General features: G+C 35.0%; 1 protein-coding gene across 3 annotated transcripts in view; it reads right to left on the reverse strand.

Annotated features, from left to right (window-relative positions):
* The window catches only part of Immp2l (inner mitochondrial membrane peptidase subunit 2), an 835,428-nt gene that overhangs the window by 196,018 nt on the left and 617,849 nt on the right, over positions 1 to 21,561 (reverse strand). For all 3 annotated transcript variants that reach the window (XM_051175064.1, XM_051175066.1, XM_051175065.1), the window contains exon 6: positions 15,653 to 15,755. In XM_051175064.1, the coding sequence (XP_051031021.1) occupies positions 15,653 to 15,755 (103 nt within the window). The remainder of the gene's footprint in view (positions 1 to 15,652; positions 15,756 to 21,561) is intronic.

Consider the following 21,561-nt stretch of genomic DNA (forward strand, 5'->3'; position numbering starts at 1 on the left):
CTTAGACACAGACAGAGAACTACATAGCTTTACAATAGAAGGAAAAGAGGCCATTAATTTGAGAGACAACAAAGGGGCTAGGTACATGGAAGGAGTTGGAAAGAGGAAATGGAAGGGGAACATGATGAAATTAGGAGGTGTCATCTTGTTGGGGTAGGTGTGGCCTTGTTGGAGGAAATGTCTCACTAGGAATGAGCTTTGTGTTTTCAAAAACTCATTCCAGTCCCAGTTTACCCTGTCCCTACCCCTATTCTTCTGCCTGCTGCCTGTGTCTTAAGATGTAAAGCTCTCAGCTACTGCTTCAGCACCATGCCTGCCCATGGTCTGTCAAGCTCCCTGTTATGATGATAATGGACTAAATGTACTAACCCCAAATTAAATGGCTTTAAAAAAGATTGGGAGTTGCCATGGTCATGGTGTCTCTTCACAGCAATAGAACAGTGAGTAAGACACCACCAAAGGAGAACAGTTATCTATGGTGGCCAGGAGATGCTCTGGGCAGAAGGATCCACTCCTGAGCACCAACATGTCCTCTCAAGTGCTGAGGACTTTTTTGGACTACCCTGCACAACCAGAACTGAGACCTGGTCAACCAATCATACACTAACCTGAACTGCATAGTTAAGGCCCTGCTCCAACTCTTCTTCTATTTAACCCTAAGGTTCCTGTCATAAACCTCGCATCCTTGGACTCCTTTACCTGCTTCTCTTCCTAATGGACCACGATTGATTATACTTTCTTCTGTACCTCTCTCTTTAATTGGAGTACTTGCATTGGAAACCAAGCCTATCCTTGGCTGCCAGAGCAAGGGCTGTGCAGCACACTTCCTTAGCACTAACTTGCATACTTGGACTGTGGAGCAGGAACTTTGAAGGTAAAGGTTTTTTCATAGTTGGTTTCTTTGTTTTTAACATCGTACACAACACTACTGGATGATTGTTTGTAACTTCCTGTTCTCATTTTCTTCACCATGCTCAAAACACTTCTACATTCCTTCAAGGGCTGTAGTACAATACCTAGAATGTTTTGGCAGAGTTTCAGGTTCTTACTAGTGTTGTCAGACATTGCCCATCCCATTGACAAATTTCTAATCAAAAGGCTCAATCATTCAATGCATGTCAATAATACTCTCAGGCTGAGCATCTGATAGACTTATATTTCTGTCAATGACGAAGGACAGAGCCACAGATGCATACTGCCACCTAAATAGCCTGAGGAGTTTTAGGGACTTTATCTTAGGCTAAACCTGAATTCAAAGCTTCAATGCTGAGCAGAATTTCGGGCCTGGTCAGTGTGACAGAGCAGAGGTGGAGATTTTGCTAAAGATATTTTGTTATAGACTTAGCCTAAGGGTTAGCTGAAAAAGAGACACCCAGGAAAAGAAAGACTCACTAAAGAGCATGCAGATGTGCTTTTCCGAGAAAGAGTCACACAGAAAACTAAAGAAACTGAAGTGTAGGTACAAGTTCCTCAAGGGAAAGTTATAATTGCTATAGCATAAGCTCTCAAGTTCCAAGTCAAACTGTTGCTAAGAAACCTTTTGCTTTTTTTGTTTCTTTTGATGAAAAAGATATGTGAGCCACATCTGGAGATGCTATGGATGGAAGTATAACGTGAAAGGTGAAACCAGGTCCTTTAGGTTTGCATAAAGTTTCAGTGCATATCTTTGCCTATAGATGAGATTTCTGGTATGATTCCTAGACAACTGAAGGTTGGTAGGGAGAAGAGAGAGGCCTTAGTGGTTGTTACTTGGTTGGAATTTCTGCTTCTCTGCTGACAACCAGATTCATGTTCCCCCAAACCCTCTGTCTTCCTCTCTTGCCTTACTTTACTCTTTTACTTGTTGATAATCTCAATCCTATCTTTTCTAGTCATCAAAGCCTAATGTCTTTCCTGAAGATGGCCACTACTATGAATGTCAGAGTGTTCTACTTGTCCCTGTTGTGTCATGTAAATTTTTAACTTTGATTATATTGTAGTATCATATATTCTTTATTCAACATAGAAATTCATGGTGGTTCTAAACAACAGTTACCAGCAAATTTCAAGGGAGATGAAATACATTTTATATATTTTCTTTAGGATGTAGCTGGAAGTTTTAGAAGAAGAGAGCTTGTTCAAACCGTGGTAAACCTGGTACACAATCATTTTGCAATAATTTCTTTTCCAAGCAGACAAAACTGACTCAAACTAGGTCAGTTTTGATCCTGCATTACTGGTCCTAGTTAAGTGTTCTAGGACTATCTACTGACTTACACAAACTTTCTGGCTTGGCCTGATCATTCTCTTTCCTGTGACTCAACCTGTGATATATAACACTGTGAAGTCGTCTATGGCCTTAAGATGAGACTGAACTGTCCCACTTCACAGCTTTAGCAGGCCTGTGACTAAAGAGGCAGGCATCTGGTAGGGATGAATTTTGATGTTACTACAATAGCTCTCAGTGTCCAATAAACCTTTTAAAAGATTTATTTTATTTGTACGAATATTTTTCGTGCATATATGTGTGTACACAGGTATGCCTAGTGCCTGAGTGCCATAAGACAGTGTAGGAGCTCTTGGAACTGGAGCAACAAGTGATCAGAATTGCTGAGCCATCATCTCTCCAGCGCCTCAAAATCACACTCCAAGCACTGCTTAATGTCTCTGAGAGTCAACTGGAGGAGCTGACACCACACCATGCTTTCTTTACCTGCTTCCTACGTTTACTGCATTGTTGCCTTCACGTCTGTGGTGATGCTGAGCAGAAGACAGAGGTCCATAGTACATTCTGAAAAGCTCAAAGAAACTACAACTTACAAGACACAATCCCCCTTTTCTTATAATTTGTAAGAATACATATAACTTATAAGCACTCCCATCCCTTATTTTGAATGGTAGATACAAGGGCTAATGCTGTGAGGTAAAATAAATCAAGGATATAGAACGCACGATTAACTACAATTTACTCTAGGCTCTTTTTATATGGTATTGAGTATGATATACATATAGGGTAGATACGTGTGTGTGTGTGTGTGTGTGTGTGTGTTATACAGAATATCATTGTACATTGGCAAATGGTTCTTCTCTGCAAAATCTGTGATGTTTTTAATTGATTCACTTTTAAGTGGAGTTGCTATGTTTGAGTAGATACAGAAAATAAGATCATGGTACTCACTACTATGACTATTTGGGAGACCTCCAGGAAATGAAACAGAGAATTTAGAAAATAAATATCTAAAGATGTTGGTCACCCTAAACATAAGCAATGACCTATAAGTTTAGGGTAATGTTTTCACAATCAGGAATGTCTTACTTAAATTCTTCTCAGGAAAGAGGAACATCTTATTCAGACTCTTATACACAGTCAAATATTAAATTTAAGGAGAATGAGAAATATTGTAGATAATGGACCACAAAAGATTAAGGAGTTGATAGGGCTTCTAATGTGGTAGAGACACATATAATACATTTTACACTAATACAAAGTTCTAATAAAAAATGCATAAAATCTATAGGAAGACCTTCCTGAAGTCAAATAATTGACAGTATAATGTTCTTTCATCCAAGGGAAAATTACTTCTGCTAAAAGCAAGGTGCAAGATCTAATTAACCAATACACAGAGAAACACTATGAGACAACAATAAAAACTTATTTTTGAAAATGTGTCCGAAGTTATTCATAAAATACACTATGTTTAATAAAGAGTACATGAAAAAACAAACAAACAAACAACTGGACGAACGCAGTTCATCGGGCAACATCTCTCTAATTGCCACATACTTTAACAAACAACCTTCCATTTAGCCTTGCTCGTTGTGTTCTAGTAGTCTCTGGACAAGGCTGGGTAATGCATTAAATCCAGAAGCATCATATCAATGAAACAGCCTTTAGTTACACAATAGTAACCTGCTAGACTGTATCCACATTCCCTACTTTTAAGTAAGTTTTCTTTGTTTCAAAAACTGAGAAAATACCTGGCTAGGGCTTTACTTTCAGTATTGTTTTAATATCAAAAGGAAAAAAAACCCAATAACGTTTGCTTTAAAAGTCTCTGGACATAAATACTTTATAATTAGAAATTCTATTTGACCAGTATCTCCAAATTCCACAATGACTTGAAAGATGACACGCTTAGGATTTCATTAGTCATTTGTTAAGTAAAGTGTAATTTATATGAACAACCTAAATATGATCATGGCTAATTGGAGAGGAATGTTTCATTTGCCAGCAAATCCCAACAAACATCAGGTAGAGGGAGAGACAGACAGGTACACTTCACCATGAGAGGATGTGACTAGCCTTGAAGATGTTTTGATCAAAACTCTTCTCTATAAGTAAAATCACTGGAGGTAACAGGAACATTTCAGCCTAATAGAAGTTCTAGTATAAGGTAGATTCTAGTAAATCAATATTAGCTTTAGGCAAAGCAGATCTAATTTTCAAAACTAACTCCAATATGCCATAACTTGATAAAGCCTTAAAAATGCCCCCCTTTCCTCACTGACCATATATTCATTTCAATCAATGATATACTTATTTTCATATAGTAATTTTATTTAAAGGGGAGATTTGAGTTATGTGACTGTGAATATTTTACATTATTCCTTCAGCAAGAGTGATTTACTTCTTTTTGAAAATATTTTAATTGTGAAATGTACATACAAAATTTATTTATTTATATATTTGCTTACTTGCTTTTACTATTGCTTTTCTATAATACATGTTCTCATGTAGATCATACAGAACAGTCTTCAAAGTCTGATCTGCCTGCCACAGCCTCCCTAATGCTGCTACCATGCCTGACACAAGAACTTTAAATATTAATTTTAAAAATACAGTGATAGGAAAGGCAATTTAGAAGCAAGTTATCGATTGGTCAGTTTAAACTATTAAGATACTTACTTTTCTCAAATATTTTTCTTATTATGATCCCTTAAACTTTAGGGAGCATCTACTTCTTTGGAAAAACTTGAGAGTTTTAGAGAAAGAACAGAAGCAGGCGGCAAAATGGGCAGGTCAACATCTAGTGACATGAAAGCCAATGTAAGGAGATATAAATGTAAAATTGAAGGGTCTATGACATCAACACCAACCAGTGTAGGAAATATAAAATGGGTTGTTAATCATTTATGACATGAACACCAACCAGTGTAAGGAAACTTTAAAATGGGTGGGTAATAATCTATGACACAAACATCAACCAGTATAAGCAAAAAAATGGGCGGGTCATCATCTACTAACATCAACACCAGTATAAGGAGAACAGACACTCTAATGTAAAATAACTGCATAGGAGTTAAACCAATCATGATACTACTTTCTGTCCCAAGGTAAGAGAAGTAAATCTGACCCTTTGGAGGTAGCTTAATTCTCAGACAGCCAACACCATTGCTCAAGTGCATTTTCAAGTACTCTGAAACTACAGAGCCCTGGAATCTTACTCTGTTGATTTGCCTTTACCTCACACAAATGACAACAAAAATATGATTTCTTATTCTGTGGCATTTCAAGTGTTGGCCCATGAGATGTGGAAGTCCAATGATGAAGCTGGTGAACCTCTTAAACAGAGACGTGAGTTTAATTCCAGTAATAGAATCTAATACACAGTCAATCACATTTCCGTGCCCAAGGACTCTCACATCAATGTTCTTTTTCATGTGACTGCCACCTTCATCAAGGGCCCAATCATCTCCCACTTGAACTAATACTATCATCAAGTAATTGCACTCTACCTATAGCCTACTTCCAATCTACTCTTCCATTCATAATTTTCCCAAATCAGTCTTGCTAAGGATGCCTCTTCTAACTCATTATTGTTCTGCTTAAAAATTCTTCTACACATGCTCAAATTTCTAACACTCAAATTCTGGGTAATTAGTGTTTAACCCATCTTTCTAAAGTTCTCTCTTTGCACAAATGGGGACTGACAAAGTTTTTCTCAAAAGGCCAAGCACTATTTTCATATTTGTGGGCCGTATGTCTTTGATACGAGTATTGAACAAAGTACTAATGGAAATCAGAGTGTTGCTGCTTCCTACTAGAACTTTATTTATTCACAATGTATTACCATCATCACTTTTGTTGACAGATGCATGGGCTAGATCTTAACAAAGGACTATAGGTAGTCTAAATCTTCTGTAGAAAAACATTTATTTCTTATATACTGGTCATTCATTGGGTCCTGAAAAAGCTGTTCAGTGGTGTTTCCCAAATGGGATACAGGATGAGTTCTCTATATTCCTATCTGGGCAAAGCTCACAATCTTATCTACACACATGAAAAAACTCTTACATCACACATTCCATGAAAGGTAGCAGATCTTGTCACAAACTAAATTTCATGTGGAAGGAGTTGGGAAATCATTCACTCAGGAGAGGAAGCATGAAGAAGTCAGTGTTAGAAGAGGCAATGGCAGCACAAGCCAGAGTACAGAGACTCCAAACCTATTGATGAATCAGTGCAGACAAGCATAGACAAAAGACAGATAAAAAAATTTAACACCATACTAATGAGTTTAAACTAATTCCTTTGAACTGTTCTGCCATTAGCCCTCAGAAGAAGGTTCTGTCTTTTGATTCTCATTTAAATGAGAATGCCTTAAAAATTTGTTCATATTTGTTAATGGTTTCTGGACAAGCTTGATCATATATAATAGCTATTATAGTTATAAACTCATGTAACTGTCAAGAGTCTTGCAGATTTCTTTTTGGATTCACATCTTAATGAAAAACAAGTTTGGAGTCTTCTTTTCTATCCCTTCATCTTGTATTCTTTCTTATCTTATTTGTACCAGCAATGACATTTAGAGTAAAGTCAAGCAGGAGAGGCAAGCATAGGGTCTCCCACCTTGTTTTGACTTAGAAGATGCAGCTTCTAACAACAGGAGACACATGTTGATGATATTGCTTAAGAAGCCAAATGTGATAATCAGAGTATTTCTCGGACAGGAATATTGCAGTACAGGATGGTGAATTAGCAGAATTATACAGGAATCATATTACAAGAATCACATGTATTTTGTAAAGAACACATGGGCCTGGGATGGTTCATCAAGAATGGTTATCTTATGGTCCTGACTGTGAACAGTATAATAATACACTGCATTTTACTTGCTTGATTCACCAAACTAGACAAACTTTAATAAGCCACAAATTCCATTAGTTCTCATTATGGATAATCTCTAAAAGTATGGTTACTGTAATTCATGGTAGAATCCACACAAGTCTCTATTGTACAGAAGAGAATCACCTAAATAATTTAAAGTCAGACTGACCTTATATTTCCTTTCATGTCATCTTTGCACATGTAACCATTAAGATATTGGCACAGAATGTTCTTTCTAAAAGACTACCTAATAGAGAAAGGTATTTCTATATGAACTGTATGAGATAATTATAATATTTTGTTTATGCTTGTTTAGAAGGGATACTGAGAAAAAAGAGGGCCTGACTGGAGCAGGTTTATTTCAAGTCTCTTCCCAAACATCCTCTGGTGACAGCTAAAGGTATTAAAAATATTGTGTCCTTGAGAACTGAAGAATATAAACTATTTCCAATATGGATTGCTAGTAGTTTTCTATCATAAGGTATAAAAAAATGCATGCAGTGGGAACGAGAAGACAGAAGCTCATCTGTGAAGAGAATAACTATTCTCTGCTCTGCCCAAAAGTCGCATGCACGTTTCCCTGGTCAGTTTCTACTGGCAATGTTGTGAGCTTCAGATTTGATGATGTTTTACTGTCTGTCTGCTACTTGCAACTTGTATTGCTTTTGTTTGCTTAATAAATGGCTTAATTACATGTTCAACACACGACTACCACAATCATTCTCCATATAGTACAACTATCTTCCAGAATCAAAAGAGAATTATTTACACAGCTTGGTCTTACAAAGGCAATCACATAGTTTACCAGAAAAAGTTTTATAACTAAATTCCCAGTTAAAGGAGGCTCTTCGATGTCAAATCATAAATCACAGAACATTCAGCAGTAGCCCCTCCTCTTATGACCATTTCATTCTCCATTCTCTATGTAGACTCAATTGTACAGACACCAGTTATATCTTAGAAATCTGACAAGGGCACAACCTCTACTTTTTCACAAAATTCTAAGGTATTATATATAAAATTACTAAAATAGTAACCTTGCATCCTTTTCCTCCAAATCTTGACTTTTGACTCATTGTCAGTAAATATAAAGTCCTTATAAAAAAGAAACATGCTTAATCCTGTAACAACACAGTCCAGAGGTGCACTGCCTGCCACAAGGGTGGAGTCTACTTACAATTCTGCAGACATTCTCATGTCTGAAAATAAAATCATATGGAACATTATTTCTATGATAGCAGAATAAGTAAGATACATCACAAAATTTGATTCATTAGAAATAGAATTCTAGATTGCTCTTGTTCTTGAGAAAAACCGTTCTATATTTTCTGTCTAGGCTCTCATTAAAAGCCATTTATGATGCTGTAACTATATAGAAAACATACCTTACTCATATTCAAGCAAATACTGAGAGATGTTCTTTTTCTTGTTGCTACTTAGGAATTACTTGATTTTGAATACTACCCCAGAAGTGGCTGAGACTTAGCTATCTTTGTTTATACAGATATTTTCATTATGACATCTCATTTAATTGATTTTTATGTTTTTACGAAATGCTTGCCTCTGAGTACATCAGTCCAATAAAAATCACCTCTGAAAAACACATGGGTTTTCTGGCTTCAAATACTTAAAAGGGAATTACGGAAAGAATGACATGGAAACCACCAGAGTGGGGTCTTATGATTTCAAGTTATCACTATTTATTCTATAAACATAGAATATGTTTTTATTGCAAACAAATGTCTTTAGCAAACAAATATGTATTATAAAACAAGAACAAAATACAGCCCACTAAAGCCTAAGCACCTTTCTTCAGATGTGTGAAGAGAGCACTTTACGTGGGTCCTGCCAACAATTCTAATGGCCTGTTTCTTTATTTAAAAATGGCCAATTGCAAATAAAAGCTACTAGCACAACTTCATAGAAGTTACACAGGAAAAATGTGACATTTCAATGATAAATAAAATGTCGATTCCTTTTTCTGTGAAAGTCCACAATATTACTCTATATTGTATAAGCAAAATATTTTCAGCAAATTTGAAAGCTATTAACCACTCCAGGCATAAACCACTTCGTTCACAAACACCTTCAAAGACATAAAACACCTTCAAAGCCTTATACAATACAAGATTTTACCAGTGGTTAACTCATACTGATTTCAGAATATTCTATCCAATCAAAGTCTTGTGGGAGATTTCACAGGTTATTATGGGGTTATTGTAAATAAATGCACTGCTTTTCTGATATGCATGACATACCCCCGACTTGAACCATTTGTCATAATGTGGTTACTATCTGATTATGGCTGCCCTTTGATCCTATCTTTCCTCAAAGTCAGGATGTATCTTGGCAATTGCAGCATCTGCTGCCCTTTATTTCTGCTCTTCTGATATAGTTCTACTTTCACTTAATGACAGTGACAAAAGACAAACTCAGCATGTTCCCAGTTACCCATGATTTGAATCTCTGTTCTTAAAAGTCTCTGAATGTTTTAAACAGTTTTCCAAATTTCATCTCAATTCCTTCTTTGATATATTGTCTTCATATAAACAAAATTCCTTTTCATCCTTACTCCAACTGCTAGAATGTTGTTCTGGATGCCTTGCTCACATAGTCTACATAGCTATTAAAAACAAAAATTACATAACACGAAAACAACTTAAAAACAGGTATAATCTACTAACTCGCAAGAATGTCCACTTCCCATATGTTACCTATATCTCCCTACCGTGTAAAACATGCTTTTCTTGATCTATTCTACTGAGAGAATCTGTAGGTTAAGAAGAACATTTACAAATAGAAGATGCTAAACAATGTGTTCCATGGCATAAATGAAAGGCTTTGCATAATATGTGAATATGAACTTTATTTTTCTTCAAGTTTCTAAAGTGAAACCTTCTTTGAATTTCAATGACTTCAAAAGGTATCATATAGAATTTGAATTGTGATTTGCCTTACTTTCTTATATATCATCTCCCTTGAACTATAAGGCATTTTTTAATCAAGAATATTTCTAGTGTTCACTTACTGCTAAAATTATCATCACCTATTAGGCACAGTTCCTTCAAAAATGTTCTAGGGAAACCAATGCCTTGTTTAATTATGTAGCAATAAAGTAAGAGTTTGGATTGGCTCTTTTCCAAATGACTTGGAGCAAAAAAGAATTCATATTCCACATAACTTGTAGTTTCCCTTCTCAGGTAGAGACACTATATCACAATAATTTCTGCATCCAAATTGTTCCAGTCTGCTTTATAGTCTCTGAACAGAAATTGTTCACAAGATGACACTGTGATCACAAACCTAAAAATTAAACTGCATTTATACAAAGAATGCCTTTGCTGTGAAATGTTTTAGACCAAAGTTTTCTTCTAACATCTTTTGATCAAATAGTCCAAACAAATTATTAATTTTACATACTAAACTACTCAGTTTTTATTTCTCTGTATATGTTGGAATTTGTTATGACATATTTCCTTATGAAAAATCACCATGCAGCACAAAATGAAAATATCTTAGAGGCTTATGACTTATAGCAAGATAAAAATGTTAGAAAAACTTCAAAGATAGAAAATGCACAAGCTAAATGGAGGCCATCAAAAGAGTCAGAGTTCTGTTTCACCAAAAGGAATGAATACTTATGAGAACAGTTCAAACATGAGCACTGAAATGCACATTTATAATAGATGGAAGAGAGAAGTCCAGCATGGATTTTAATTGATGGAAGACTTTGCTATCTTGAAGTAGCTAAAAGTTACTTCTTGAGAGTCCATGGCTGTGAAGCACACATCCTCACTGTGTCTGGACATTGCCTTTGATGTGCCCTACTATTAGAAGAGCACAAATCAACACTTGCAGTGAATAGATACTTTTGGGTGCTGACAAAGAACGATGTGGCTATTTCAGGAAATATATTGATGCCATCTAATAGTAGGTGTAGCCAAGGGAAGGATCCTAATTTCATTGCTACATTACAAGAGTTACTATGGGAAATGCTTAGAAAATATTCCAAGTAATCATAAACCTATGCCTGATATCTTTTTTTTTACATAATTCAGTAAAATCAAGTAGTCATATACTCTGAATTTTTCCAATTATCATAATTTCAAACTAACCTTATAAAAGTTATTTCTCACACTAGAAACCCAAACTGAAGCAATAAATTTGAGTCCACATGAAAGAAGATATTTTCTAGTATTCTGTAAATTATCCAAGATGTTTTGCATAAAGATATTTCATAGTGAGATTGTTAACCATAATCAAAAGTTTTCACACCCAGGCACATCTGATATTTTTCCATCTGGTCACAGCACTGTAGAGCATTTTTATAGAACAAAGTTATAGATTTGGCCTTACATGTCATTTTCTTTCAATCATCTTTAAACTAGCTTTGAAACAAAATACATGCTTATAATTATAAAGTTTGTAAAATGTTTGCAACAACCTTAAAATGTAGGTAATTACAATGGTGTAAAAAGAATCAAGCATTGACCTAACACTGAAGACCATATAATGCTGTATAGTCACTTCCTTGTTTTAATATATTCATTTAATAATATAAATACTGATTGCATCATTAAAATTGTTTATTAGCATAATTTTCTGAAGTTGAAATTTACCCTATGGCTAAGTCATGCCATTTAATTATAGTTCTATGTTAATTTGCTCAGGTTGCTTATTAAATGTTTTATTTTGTGTGAATATGTTCATTTTTATCAATCATTTACAATTACTTTAGAGAAGGGCTCTTTTCTTTTTAATCATGTGAAAAATATAAATTTGTATATTTGAGAAACAGAGAGTTCACAACTAAAACTATTTACTCTTGTTTGATTTTGTGATCTGTGTTTGTACAAGAGTGCTCTAGTTTCTTTCAATGACATCTTCCTCAAGAAACAGAATGTGGATGTTGGATTAGTAGTTATGTACGATTCCTCTTCCTGTTGTGAAATTCTTTATTGCTGCAGCTTGTTAATATATTCATGTTAATAAGCCATTATTAACCTTTCATTCATAATATCAGTTAATTCTATTTTTAGCCTACACAGTTTCAGCAAAAGAAATCAAAAAAGCAAATGACACTATAAAGAAGTACATAGGAAATAATAAAACATCAAAACCCAAAAGTACCAGGATGAGACATTTGTGTTCTTGAGTCTTCTTTGGTACATTATATAGTATAGGAACATAGGGGGACTTTAAATTAGTTGTAGTCAGCTAACCACACCTCCTGTAGTCGATTACCTATATGGCTACAAAGGAAACAAACCATGCAGATCCTACAACAAGGCTGATTACTATCCAAAGACATGAAGTATGTGAGAAGTGGTGACATGCACTGTGATGTTGAGTGGGAGCCAAATAAAGACAAAAAGTTTTGTTTCATTCTACGTACAAGGGAAGAGTCCCAGACAACCTTCCGTCATGTAAGCTGTCCATGTCAAGGAAAGAACATTACCTAATTCAAGGGGAGAAATGAATCAAGAATGCCTGTGAAAACATGAAGTTCACTCACCCTTTAAATACACTGACAGGTAACCAAACCTCTCCATTGAAAACTTTAACAGAAACTCTAATTCTCAAGACTATATTTTTAAAAGTATAAATGCTAAGATTTAATGTTAGAATTTAATGTTTAGAAAAGAAAAGTTAAAATGATTAACAGATGAATCATATAATCAATGGTTAGTAGAAAAGGCATTTGGAAATCTCTACACTCAGGCCAGGTGTTGTGGTGTGCACCTGGATTCCAGCCCTTGGGAAGCCAAAGCCTGAGGCTTGTAGGTTCAGGGCTGGCCTGAGATACATAGGGATACTCTGTCTGAGAGACCAGCCAAATAATAAAATAAAATAAATTTCTATATCAAACATCACAGCTTAGACTTACAAGGATTGTATGGAATTTATGTAACTGTTTATGCATTGTTTGTTTGCTTGTTTTGCTTTGTTTTGGGAACTCACCAGGAAGTTTTCCTAGTGAAAGATGCTATTGGAGCCAAATCAAAGAGCGCATTTTAGAAGCAAAAACTCATGAAAACACAACTAGGTTATTATATGATATGAGGAATGTCTTCTTTTTTTAATTATAGGGAAGATATTTCACTTAAATTTGGATAACAGAAAGAATATTAGTTTGCTGAATGGAAATTAACATTATGTTTACTAATAAAACTAAAGTTTTAGAAGTATTTTTTATCTATAATAGGGGGATTAATAGGGTTCAAAATAATTTTGTTTTTACTTAAATCATTGGTTCTATTATAATTAACAAATAGATTTCACCTAAAACATTGCTATAAACCAAATGGCATTGAGAGATACATAAATAAATGTTTGTCAAAGTTTTATGTGATGTAATTACTTATTGTAATAAACAGTTATTAAGTGTAGGGCAGAAAAAGGAGTCACAAGAGCTGTACAATCCATAGGACACAGTGAAGACACTATGAAATTCCCAGCACCCAACTCAGTTTTATTACTGCCCTTTTCATTTTTAAAAATGTGGCTGTATATGCATAATCATATATGTTAATATGTATGCATGTCTTGGTTTATGAATGTGTACCTGTGTGTGGGCTTAGGACATGGGCAGTGGTTGATACCCGGTATCTTCTTTAAGCATTGTACAACTCACATTTTTGAGCCAGAGTCCCTTACTGAACTTGGAGCTCAGCAGTTAGCATAGACTGGCTGACTATAGGCACCTTCCACTAATGCCTTGCTTTGTATATGAATTTTAGGGATCAAATTCAGGTTCTTGTGCATCCATAACAAGCCTTTGCCCCCAAGCCATCCTTCCAGCTCTCTTCTTTTTCCAGTAGAAAAGCAAAGAGAAACCAACTGATTGGAAGTTGTAATAATTATATTTACAGCATTTCACCTATTATCAGTAACTTAATATACACCTGACTAAAGTGAAATAATATTCCTTATGGGCTTGGCCAATAATGTAGTACATGTACTCTTATTGGTCAAAGAAACAGAGCTATATTCAAGTGACTTATTTTCTTTCAAGTAGTTACTTGAGTTCCTCACTTATAGACAACTTCCCTGCATTGCAAGAAGCACAAAGAATTCCCAACATTTCTCATTTCTCTTTCATCTTTGGTAGAACATAGACTAAGTAATATTTTTAAGTAATTACTTTTCAAAGGCAAGTATAGGCCTTAGGATTTTTTTTTTAAAAAATCATCAGTATGACCAGAGAAAAAAAAGGAATGGTGTATTAAAATTTCTCCCACAATTCCACATATTAATTCAAATCCACTTCTTATACTTTCAACCAAAGTTAAGCCCAAGTGGCCAGCATATTCCATGGCAGTTAACACTAGCTCATAATATATGTAGGAAACTCTTTCATTAGAGACCACAACCTCTTAATTTTTGACAAAATGTGAGGCTGTATTTTTTATACAAGCATATATAAAGATGCTAAATGATTGCTTCCTCCTATACATGCACAACAAATATACCTTTAGGATGGCAAATGTAAGTTCTTAAACAGACCAGCCAAACAAGTAATCAGCTTCAGTTTCCATTGGCTAAGAAAGTCTCCATTTTCATAATGAGTAACCATGAAGACTCAGAGAGAATGTCTATATGCAATTAAAGTGAAGAAAAATCCATAAAATATCAGTGTAGTCACATTCTATGGATAAGCATGGAATAGAGTGTGTCTGCGTTTCTGCTATAAGTTAAATGCTAACAAAATGTCACTTATGAACAGTACCAGAATGTGCCACCCCCAAGCATGCCACTCTGACACAAGAATTACTTTGAGCTAAGGGTACTTGAAAAACAACAGACAGGAGGTGGGCACACTAATCTCCTCTTTTCTTCTTGAAAACAGGAGATTAAAACTCCCAGGCAAAAGCTGTCCTCCCTCTAGTTGAAGACAAGACACATTCTTCAGTGGAGTCATAGCTAAGGAAGCTTGACTTCTTCAAGAAATGTTTATCTTCCTTTAGCCACTCCACATAATTTAGTTACCTAATACAAAGGCAGGTGAGTTTCAACGTTTTTAGAGGTCTTTGCTTCTTTATGAGGGCTTTTGTGGCATCTAAAACATTAAATTTGTATGTATCATTCTCCTGATGATCTGTTTGACATCAATTTTATTGTCAGACTGAGATGCAACCAAAATAGAGAAGCAAGGGAACCCATATCGCCCACATTAACTACTTTAATTTATACTGCTATTGTATTGAATAAAGATTTAGAAAAGTGTTGCCTCTTTGTCTTTTTACATATTCTATTGGTTAAACATTAACTGAAAACACAGGCAGAGAGAATACCTGTGAATGAATGAAGGTCTTCCAATTGGAAAGTCAAACAGTCTTGAAACACACACACACACACACACACACACACACACACACACACACACACACACACACACACACACACACACACTTTGATAGCCTAAAGGAATTTACCGGCATAAAGTGTTCTATTACAAATTCTCTGATCAGTCTTGGTTAAAAGACCAGAGAAAACTGTTGGGTTACATTTACTTTCTACCTCTGAAATGCAACTTTCTCAGAAACAAGGCACAAACTGACTTACCGGTCCAAAAGAATTACTATCGAAACTGTGTCCATGGTGATCGCCTTCAACCCACATGTGACCACGGGGGACTTTGACCAAACGGTTTTTGTGTCCAATGGTTCTGAAAACAAACAGTGAGACCAATGAGATAAGAGTAAGAAGGGGACTTTACAATTTAGATACAGAATCAGGAAGGGCAGAACAGCTATTAGAAAGATAAGAGTAGCTAACCCAGAAATTAAGCATAGCCTCCTCTACAGTAAGCTATGGTTCTAAACTGTCCACGGGAACCTTGCATAACACATACAGCTTTGGGGAAACAAAAAGGGCAAAGGTAAGTTTTTAAATAGACCAGACAAATGAGAAATCAGCTGTAGTTTCCACTGACAAAGATATTCTTCACTTTAATAATGAGTTACTATATAGATTCAAAAATAGATAAATTCTATATGTACTCAAAGTGAAGAAAATCAATAAAATAACTGTAGTACATATTGTATGAACAAGCAAAGAATATAGTTCTTCCTTTGTATAAAGAACAAAAACCTGCTAAAAGAACAAGCACAAACACCAAATATAGTGTTTTGCCACTTAATTTTATTCACAATATCCATAATAAATACTTAAAAATTTGAACATATCTCAATGAAATGAAGAGCTGTTTGTCTTTACACTAGTGCTTAACTGTTTCAGTATATTCATGGAAATTAAGAATCAAAACTGGGGACTGGTGGGAAGGCTCAGAGGTTAAGAGCACTGGATGCTCTGCCTGTGGACAGAGGTTCAGTTCTGAGCACCCACATGGTGGCACAAACTCTAACTTCAGTTTCAGAGGATCTGACACTTCCTTCTGGCCTCCATGTGCACAAGGCATATATGCTGGTGTACAGGCATGTGTGAAGACAAAACATGCATACACATAAAAAATGAAAGATGTGAAAACTCAACATTTGTAGGAAAGAAAGGAATCTTGATAATTTTTAGACACCTGTACACTCAGTATTATTTGAAAACTTAATCAAAACTATGTTTTTCTTAAAAAGAAACTTTGAACAATCCTGAAGAGGAAGATTCAATGAAAGATAACATACAGGAGATATTCATATTCTTAACACTGGAAAAGAAGGGGGTATGGACACACTCTCTCACACTGTTGATGGTTGTGGGAAAGGATTCAAACTTTCTGCTTCTATTTCTATTTTTGGGCAATGTTTTATGTTTATGCCTTGTGGCCTACTAGTAAAACCTGATTGCTAAGAAATATTAGAAATACGAACAAATGTTTGTTATAAGGGATACTCAACCCACACTTTTTACAGCTCCCACTCCTAAAATGTAATTTACCCAAATAATTAGTAGCACAGTGTTGGTAAATAAATTATGAAACAGCTAACTAAATATAAGACAATTAAAATTTGATTTAATTATCACAAAAACAATTCTTTTGGGAGCAGATAAGTTCATATTTCCTTCATCTTCTATAGCACCCTGGAGAACAAACACTAACTTAAGCTTCTCAATAAAGGTTTTCTGAATGAATGAGTAAACAAGTGAATGAAATACCCTCAAAGCCAACACATTCAGAAATTGAGCTGGGCATACTGTTCTTTGATAGGGACACTCTCTGAGGCCAGTCTGTTAGTTAGCAAGCTGTGTATGCACAGAAGACTGTGTTAAAAGGGAAAAGCACACATAAATTGGTGCTATAGAAATTGAAACTATTCATTATCTTGGATGGTTTTTAATTTTCAAGATAATTTCTGTGCTGAATTGCTTTGCTTTAGATCAGTAAGTCATCCATGCATGGAAACAATATTATGGCCATTAGAACCCCACAGTAAGTTAATGGTTGCTGTTTGTTTTTAATTACTATAGGGAAGGAGGTTTTCAGCTTTTTTTTTTTTTTTTTTAGAGAAAAGCAAAAACAAATTTAACACATCTTACCCTCATATACTTTTCAATAGAAGTGTTCTTCAATTAAAGTCAGTCCATTAGTTCTTGATATCATTACTGCATGAGCTAGTGTCTAATAACCAACACCCACATCAAATGAAAGTGATGAGAAGAACTTATGGTTAACTGCTCTTAAAGGTATCATCTCCTAATATATGCAAACATTTGTTCACCTTATTAAATTGAGCATTTTGAATAAATGACAAAGGAGTGTATGTATATGAGAAACTATACTAACATAGTACTTTGGTTTTCAGACATTTACTATAGATCTTGGTGTGTACTTCCCAAGGATGAGTTGTGTATGTATATGTTCACAGCATTCTGGGTTATCTCACTGGAGCAAAGAAGTAAAGGACCCTCTAAATGAAATGCCTTACTATTGATGTAAGCATGGCCTAGATTACAGTTCCTGTTCTATCTACCCATCTTCACTTATATTTTTGTAGTTGTTGTTGTTGCTAGGAAAGTTTTCAGGGAAGGAACCAAAATGAGTCTTCAGTAAGAGGCTTGGTAAGCTAAGACACAAACAATCTGTCAAGTTTGGGAAGAGAATGAGCTTATTTCAGAAATTATCATAAAGTCTTCTGGACCTTGAGACCTAAATGCATAGACTATTAGTTGTGTAAAAAAATTTAAAATAAATCCAACACAAAATGATATCAACAATGAAATACAGGCAAAACATATTCTTCTAGAAGCTACAATGATGTAAAAGTCAGATTATATTTTAGGTGCTATAAGAACCAATATATTTGTGACAGAAAATTACAGTGCCATCAAAGTACCAGTGAAGGCATCAGATTTCCTTGCAGTGACCATCTTATGTAAGGACTTTAAGCAGTTGCTTTATCCCATCATTTTCTAGTCATTTACAATGTTTTGTTTTTCCTTCCTTTCTTCCTTCCTTCCTTGCTTCCTTCCTTCCTTTCTTTCTTTCTTGTACACTAACATTGGACTTGGGTTCATAGAATTATTTATTTACTATCTATGTATCCCTGTTAAATTGTGACCTATGGAAATGTACTTCTCTTATAGAATATCCCTAGAGCATAAAATGTTCAATGAATATTTATTAGATAAATGGCAAGTGAATTTAGAACTGATGAAAAATAATGCCACAGAGGTGGACTAATTCTATAGAAAGCACACTGATTCTAGAACAGGCTAAAGACGTTTCAACCTTAATTCTGTGATTTACAAGTAAACTTGTAAATTACAATTATTTGCTACTTTTACAAGAGGATGAACAACATTTGCCTTAACTAGGTTCAGATTAAGATTAGAAATGAGCTGTAAACACTGTAAGGGAAAATTGCTATCTACCTTAATCTCTGGAGTTAGCTTATCTTGGTTTATTTGTTTGACACTATCACATGCATATGATTTTGCACAACTTGATAAAATTCAATGGAATAGTTTCTCATTTACAACTATAGGCAAAAGTAGAGAGAGAGAGAGAGAGAGAGAGAGAGAGAGAGAGAGAGAGAGAACACTTAACATTGAGCTATTCAATGGGTAGCATGCACTGAACACTATATGAATGCACCATCTTAGACTTGAAGCTATTCTTACATCAGCACTAGACATGATTCTGATGTTCATTTAGAACCCAATAAGTGGTAGTAATTATTCCCAGTCTTCCCTTGTCCTTTATTTTCCTTCATTTTGTAATTCAGAATGTGCTGAGTCTCACTATCAGTATCAATCTTCAAATTACCGGATATACCTCAACATGTTTTTTTCTCTCGAAGATATACTGTGCCTGTGACTATTTTTGATGATACATTGATTCTTTTTTCTTTCTTCCTTTCCCTTGTGGGATACATTAAAACTATAAGAAGGGATATCTGTTTGCACATATTCAAATATTTAGAGAGTAATAGGTAAAGGCCTGATCTATCTGTGGCTTCATCTACCAGTCTTGCATATTTCAATTCTTCTATGCTAATACATAGTGGCTTACATGGATAACAGTCAGATTTGGGGAAAATATTATAAATAGAGAAATCTGGTAAACATTGTGCTGTGTGGATGGGATGAACTCTATCTCTTAATCTCTTAGAGTGTATCCAACTTTTAAAATAGTGACTTAAAAATATGATGGTAAATTACTGGGCTACTTCCTTTTAGGGCAGCGAAGGAAATGCAATACTGCTAATAGAATTTCTCTAGAGAAGGAATTTTAAATAGCTTTTTGCTCCTGAACTCACATAAAAGACAAGATAATCCTTTAGCTGATTTAACAGGTAAGTGAGGTGTCAGCCTACAAGGTTGTATGTATCTATAGCTTGCAAATAATTCTGGTTTTGACAGTCAAAAATGAGTTCTGTATGGTACTTTAACTACCTGTCTAAAAGGAGACATTTTTAGTACTAGCTTTACTAAGACAAGTTACCAGGCCTTATAAATGGAATGAAGAATGATTGCCTCCAATTTTATTTGACCTTGAAAACAATGTGTTTAAGTCTCTAGATATTTTAAGTATCATCAGTTGAATACAAAAGTACTGTCCATGTAATTCTTAGAACTGTAAGAAGAAAAGTGCTTATTAAATATTTCTCTGTGTTTTTCTCTTTCTCTCTTACACATGTGCTCTCTCGCCTTCTCTTAGTAATTTGTATTAACAATTCATCACTCATTAAGGATATCATTTTAAGCCATTCTACTGAATTTTCTGCATGTACAAGGCAGTGATGATCTGTACAGCTGGCTGCTCACTGGATCCCAGATCCCTGCCTTTCTGTTTTCTTAAGGAAAGCCAGTAACCAACAATCCTCCATGGCCTCTGCTGCAGTTCCTGCCTTGAACCCCACTACGAACTCTACCTCTTCCTGTCTGCCATTCTCTCCCTACCCCGGCTTTCCTCAATTAGGGGCTATCAGCTGGAAGTGTAACATGAAATAATCCTTTCCTCCCCAAGTTGTTTTTTTTTTTTTTTATCAGTGTTGTATAACAGCAACAGAAAGGCGGTCTAATACAGCAAGAAAGAACAGGAATGTATTCATATGGAAATATATTTTTATTTTCCTAGGTAAAGAATCTAAGAGTAAAATTTGCAAAAATAAAAAATACACTTGATCTTAGTCAAAAGTCCAGGAGGCAATATAAATAAAAAATAATGTTTAATTAGAAAAAGAATTGCATTAGTTTATGCTACTGATACATAAAAGGAAATAAGTGATTGCAATAAAATTTTGCCAGGAGGTGGTGGGACATGCTTTTAATCCCAGCACTTGAGAAACAGAGTCAGGCAGATCCCTATGAGTTCAAGGCCAGCCTGGTCTACAAGTAAACTCCCAAATCTACACAGAGAAACTCTGTCTTGAAATTCTCCCCATTTTTTTTTTTTTTTGCTAAGAGTTTTTTAATTGACTAAATGAAATATAGAGATATTTATCTTTGGTCTTTTAAAGCTAATTAAAATGCATATAGGAATGAATAATTATTCTCAATAGTCATAATGAAGTGAGATGATAAAAGATAAATATTTCATAGAAAAATATAGCTTATAGAATATAGAATTTGCATACTTGTACAGCTACTATGGAAATAAATAGCTACTATGGAAATCAATATGGTGGAGCCTTAGAAAATTGGTAATCGATCTACCCCAGCTATTCCATTCTTGGGCATATATCCAAAGGATGCTCTATCCTACCACAAGGATGTTTGTTCAACTACATTCATAGTGGCTTTATTCATAGTAGCCAGAAACTGAAAACAACCTAGATGTCCCTCAACTGAAGAATATATGAAGAAAATGTGGTACAGTTACACAATTAATACAATACTCAGCAGTTTAAAAAAATGACATAAAATTTGCAGGCAAATGGATGGAACTTAAAAAAAAATCATCCTGAGTGAGTTAACACAGACCTAGAAAGACAAGCATGATATGTACTTACTTAAAATGGGTATTAGCTGTTGAGTAAAGGATACGCATGCTATAATCCATAGACCCAGAGAGGTTA

This window comes from Phodopus roborovskii, unplaced genomic scaffold (genome assembly GCF_943737965.1).
Source record: "Phodopus roborovskii unplaced genomic scaffold, PHOROB, whole genome shotgun sequence".
NCBI lineage: Eukaryota > Metazoa > Chordata > Mammalia > Rodentia > Cricetidae > Phodopus > Phodopus roborovskii.